At 51.5% G+C, this 5,899-nt stretch overlaps 1 protein-coding gene across 1 annotated transcript; it reads right to left on the minus strand.

The window, feature by feature from the left end:
- Nucleotides 1-345: 345 nt before the first annotated feature.
- Nucleotides 346-1,726, minus strand: FOXB2 (forkhead box B2; the record flags this gene model as incomplete). Its single annotated transcript, XM_084627654.1, has 1 exon — nucleotides 346-1,726. One exon carries the CDS (start codon nucleotides 1,724-1,726, stop codon nucleotides 740-742), a length of 987 nt encoding a protein of 328 aa, XP_084483780.1. The 3' UTR covers nucleotides 346-739.
- Between the last annotated feature and the right edge of the window lie 4,173 nt (nucleotides 1,727-5,899).

Consider the following 5,899-nt stretch of genomic DNA (forward strand, 5'->3'; position numbering starts at 1 on the left):
ATGCAGTTGCGGTTTAAATTCCTACTAATAATTTCTCTATTGTTTTGCGAAATTTACTTGTGCAATTGAGAGCCTCCCACTTTAATCCCTTGTTGTTTGCCATTGTCAACGGTAATTGCTTTGGTGTCCCTTTCAGAGCAAGATCAGTCTCGCTATCCAGCAGAGAAACACAAACAAGTTTCCCTTTGAGATATTTTTAAAATCAGATTTTAATGGCAATTTTATCCAACTCTTTATCTTGTTAAGGAAATAAAAGTTTCTAAAAATAATTTCCTTTTACCCTAACTATTCGAGAATTCCCTATTTTTGCACAGATTCTCATCTCGAATCTTAGAACCTGTTTTTTGATATCCCGGCTGCAGAAATATTATTCCGTTTAAAATATATAATGCTGAAGGATTGCACTCTGACTGGTGAGCTCTTATGTATCTGGATTTTAGACCCGCTCCGATGTGCTGCCCACCCAGCACTTTCCTCTGTTCAGAAATGGACCAGGGTCTACTTCTGCAGCCACTATGACTTTTCACATCACCTTTTCATCACTTAGTTTTATAATAGTTAACAACAATAGAAGCTCTTACCTGAAACCTGGCTCTCAGTAATCTGATTGTACAATATATAAACACAGACACCAGATAGTTATATTTATCAAACCATTTAAGAGCCCATTTCTCAGATACATTCCTTGCCCCTACAAATACACCCCTTGTGGCTAGGTGTCTCTCTCTGCCCGTGCCCTTTAGGAATGTACTAGCACAGAGTGTAAGGCGCTCTTGCCCTCGGAGGGGGTTGGCGGGGTCTGCTCAAGGAGGGAAGAAGACGCTGGAGAAGTGGAAGGGCAGATCTGCGAAGGGTTGACGGTCAGCGCGGGGATGGCAGACACAGGTGGCAGAGCTGGGGTGGGTTTGATGGGCACAGGAACCGCTGGCATAGTCTGGCCCGGTGGGTGGCAGAGAGCCTTCATGGGCACCCCAAATGGTCCATACTCGTGAGACACGGGCATGCTGGCCATCGAGTCCATCACCCCCACGTGAGGCCACACCGAGCTGACCATGTTGCTGAGCTGGCTGGACACCGGGTACCCGAGATGGTGCATCACTGAAGCCAAGGGCAGCCCGCTGGCCTGGATCACCCCCTTGTAATCTCTCCCGATGATGTTCTCGATGGCGAAGGGGTGTTTGAAGCCGGACGACGGGCTGCTCCCATTGAGGCCGTAGGGCTGGAACTGGGGCAGCCTCCCGACGCCGGCCGCGGCGGCGGCGGCGGCGGCAGCCTCCGAGGTGCCCAGGCCCGGCATCTTGCCCGGGTGCTGCGGGTGGAAGTAGTGCACCACGTGCGGCGGGGGCGCGGGGCCCTTGGGCACCCCGCCGGGCAGCGGCGGCTCGGGGCGCCGCACCTTGAAGCGCTTGCGGCGCCGCAGGAAGCTGCCGTTCTCGAACATGTCGCCGCAGTCCGGGTGCAGCGCCCAGAAGCTGCCCTTGCCCGGCTGGTCGGGCCGCCGCGGGATCTTGATGAAGCAGTCGTTGAAGGAGAGGTTGTGGCGCAGGGAGTTCTGCCAGCGCTGCGTGTGCTCCCGGTAGTAGGGGAAGCGCTCCATGATGAACTTGTAGATGTCGCTCAGGGGCAGCATCTTCTCGGCCGAGTGCTGGATGGCCATGGCCGTCAGCGAGATGTAGGAGTAGGGGGGCTTCTGGTCGCTGTAGGAGCTCTTCCCCGGCCTCGGCATCGCCGCCCGCTGCCGCGGCGGCTACAGCCCCCGCACGCTCCCCGTGTGCCCGCTAACCCCGACCCTATCTCCCGGTAATCGCCCCCTCCCCCTCCCGCCTCCCGACACCCGCGTCTCCCGCCTATCGCGCCCCCTCGCTCCGCGTCCCGCTACTCGCTGCCTCGCAGCCCCGCCGCATGCTGCGGAGCGTCCCGCCGCGAACTCCGCACGGGCCGCGCGCCGGGTCCCGGGAACCCGCGCGCCGCTGGCGAGGCGCGGGGCGCTGCCAGAGGCGGGGGCTCGCGCGGGGAGAACCAGCGTCTCTCACACGCTCCGCACCCCGCTTTCCCGCCCACCCCCCAGCACAGTGTCCTGCCCGAAACGTGCAGCTCCCTCAGCCGCCCGCCCCGGGGGCTATTTCGCGGGGAGAGCGTCACCCAGACGGCGGGGGGAATCGCTGCTTGTCTCCGCTTATGCCCCAACCTTTCGCCTTCCCCGGACAGCCGCTGCCGCCTCTTTGGAGCCGGAAAGTTTCCCGGCTCGGCACTCTGCGGCCCCCGGCGCGCTCAGACTTTCTTTGCGGGAGTTGCTGCGGGGGCTTTTTCTGGAGCGCTGCGGCGGGAGCGCGTGGTCCTTGCTGCCTTCAGCGCACACCTCCCCGCCGCCGCGGCAAGCGGGGGAAACGGCGCCGTGTCCCATTAACGCGGGGCCAAGCTGCCGCTGCCAGGGGGGCGCCGGTGCCCGGCTGGTGGCGAAGACGGCTGGAGCCCCGGCCCCGCTGTCCTGGAGCCAGGCGGAGAGAGGAGGCGGCGGCTGTGGCTGTGCTGAGCTCTCCTGCACGGTTTTGTAACGATCCCGGAGATGCGGAGACCCCCGCCGCTCGCCTTATTATCACATGACAGTTGCTCAGGGACTCCGCGACTCCTGCGAACGGGACAAGAAGCCGCTCGTCGGCTGCCCCCTTTCGCTCACCAAGTCCTCATCAGCGGCACAGGGTGGGGCCCGGCGCACGTGCGGCGCTCTGGGCGGCTTTGAAGCGCCCTGTGAGGTCCAGCGCCTCTCTCAAAGACCCAGAGTGGGGACGGGAGGCAGCCTGCGCAGGAAAGATATCTCCTCCCTTCTCCCCAGTCCTCCCTCCGCCGCACGCATTCAGCCGCTTTCAGCTCCAGCATTCGCAACCAAGCTGCGAGCCGAGGGGATGAGGCGCCTCCAGGGTCACTTCCCCCCAACAAGGTTTAAAGTGAAGAGATGGCAGAGCCCTGCAATTTAAGCACGTGACGCCAAGCATCCGACGGACATTAACTTTTGACATCACGAACTAAAAAACTAAAAAAAAATCATGCTGTTGGAAACGAGGGGAACTCTGGACTACTTTGAAAGTAATTTAAAACAGCTGTGATCAATGTGAAGGACCAAAAACGGAAGTAAAAATTCTTTATCCCCACCCTCCCCTAATGATCACAAGTAATATTTTATGGCCGTGATAAGTCTTGAGGGGCATTTAAAGAAAAGCCGAGCAACCGCCAATTCCTATGTGCTTCTGAGGCCAAATGTTTACAGTTTTTGAGACGTTCATCCATAGAAAGTTTAGAGTGCAACAATTTATAGGCGCCCTCCCAAATGTATTTGTCAAGAGCTATGGATTTGAACATGGAAAAAGCGGCTCGCGTTAACGCTAGAGTTGAAGGGAAAAACCTTCGAAGAGTTTAATTAGATAGTATAGAAGGTGCTCGCATTGTTTCGTCTGGCTTTTATTTCTAAATAAGTAGGGGGAATATTCTCTAATAGACATCCCCCCCAAAAAACATTAAAAAAAACCAACACTTACCAAGCGTTCTTTTGATACATCCTCACCCTCTTTGTGTTTCAATTTTTTTATTGACTTTTAATGTATGACTACAACAGTGCAATAAAAATAATTAAAATTGGACTTCTCTAACCTGTTGCCCTTACCCATCACGTTTGTTGTGAGCACCAAATAATTGGTTTTAGATGTATTTTCCTTTATGATTCAGACATTACAGTGAGAATTGGTAAACAGAAAAAAAACCCCGAAAAAAACTTTTTAGATTTCTTTTTGCAAGACAGACCATTCTTTTTCTAGGGCGAAGGAAAAACTGAATTCCAAGACAGGTTTCAGAGTGGTAACCCTGTTAGTCTCCATCAGCAAAAACAAGGAGGAGTCCTTGTGGCACCTGAGAGACTAACAAATTTATTTAGGTATAAGCTTTCCTGGGTTAAAACCAAGTGACTCTTATTGCATAATCTATCTAGCTGTGGAGACTTCAGGCTCCTTGAAGGGAAAAACTCAATCATCACAGGTTAAAGCAAGGTAACAGGAAAATGTGCTAACTTTGTGATTTTGGAAAACAAACATGCCAGGACCATAAGCGTGTACTTTGATATATTACATGACATATTATTACTCAAGGCACCCGATTTGCTCCTTACTATGTTTAGCTTTATTCTGGAAGTATTTATGGTTGCAGCAATATGAAACGTCTACAGTTTGAACCCTGGCGGTGGGCATTACTCTAACTTGGCAAGGACAGTGATCGTAGACAGTGTGTGATAAGTCTCCTGCTATAGCTATAAATTTTTCCAAAAACATTTATTTTCTGTTTGATTTAAGACTGTGATGCTACTTGATTAGAAATCCTGTTTCAGCTTCTCTCTCTCCCGTTCTCTCTCCTTTTTTTCTCACGTATTCAAATATCCTGGATCTGAAAGTCAATGGATTGCCTCATCTCATCAGTTAATACCTCGAATTTTTCTCCAGGTATTCCATGAATGTGCTCTCTCTCTATGTCACAGATAAACCACCTTCATTTGCGAGCAGGTGTGACTGTCCCACACTTTTCACAAAAGCTCTAGTCCAGCCCAGGGAGCACATAACACCCGAAGTGCAATGGTACACATTTTGGGGGAGGTTTCAGAGTAGCTGCTGTATTAGTCTGTATTCGCAAAAAGAAAAAGGAGTACTTGGGGCACCTTAGAGACTACAGCTCACTTCATCGGATGCAGTCAGCTCATGCTCAAATAAATTGGTTAGTCTCTAAGGTGCCACAAGTCCGCCTTTTCTTTCTGGGGGAAGCTGTCCCTCGCTCTAAAGTATGCATTGATTTGCTGCTGAGTACCTGGACAGAGACAATTCGCTGCTCCAGTAACTGGTTAAACTGGGGGAAATGAGTAGATGGCTCTGGGGGCGGGAACGATAGCTGCACAAGACAGGCCTGATCCTTCTTCTCTGGAGTCAATGGGAAACCCCCACTGGCTTGAACGGTTGCAGCTCCTGTCCGCTGTATTGGGAGAAATCATCTCACCCACTTAAATGGTGGGAGTTTTGCCAGATTAAAGACGTGCCGGATTGGCCCCATATTGCATTTAGGGCATAAATGTATTTGGAGCCCTGGCAGCATTGTTTGAAGAGTAATTGTAAATAGGGATCCCAGTTACTTTCGATGTCCCCAGAGCATCCTTGCAGGATTGCAGTCCATTTAGGTGGTTGTCAGAGCTATTTCTGATTTGCTTCTTGAAGTCTGCAAGGCAATTACTCAAAGAAAAACATCTCCTGTAATCGCACTGGCATCAGTCAGACCGTTTCAAATTTCAAAGGGTAATGACTTACAAATCACACGTTATCCAAATACTGGCGGCATCTAAGGCCCTGGGTTACTCCAATTATCAGCCTATCCTCCCTTTAAGCACTATAATTGTACACGCTTTTGCCAAAAAGAAGTCACCAAAAAGTTTTATTGCCCTCCGGGCATCCCCCCCCCCCATTTAACAGACAAAATCTCCTCAGGAAAGACACCAGTAACTGTTTTGCAATGGGGATGGTTCTTACCTTTTCCCTCGTTACTCTGCCTGCTGTTTATTCAATACCATTAGACACACCTGATTTCTTGTTGTGCCGGCTGGTTTATTACTGATCGGGCCGACTTGCCAGTGACTCATGTTTTTCTTTTCAGAGGGGGTTTCAAATGACAAGGGATTAAGAAACGAAGGATCACTTGACAACTGCTGTTAGGAAAGCAGAGCCCAGCCATGCTCCCTGGATAAACGCTCTCAATACATAGCAAAGAAGGGTTTTCTCAATGGCCCGGGCCAATTCCTCCTTGGTTTACTGACGGGAGTAATCCCACTCCCTCCAGTCAGAGAAGCAAGCCACAATTGTGAGCCAGCTCGCGTTGT

This window comes from Lepidochelys olivacea (genome assembly GCF_965140295.1).
Source record: "Lepidochelys olivacea isolate rLepOli2 genome assembly, chromosome: 5".
Lineage (NCBI taxonomy): Eukaryota > Metazoa > Chordata > Testudines > Cheloniidae > Lepidochelys > Lepidochelys olivacea.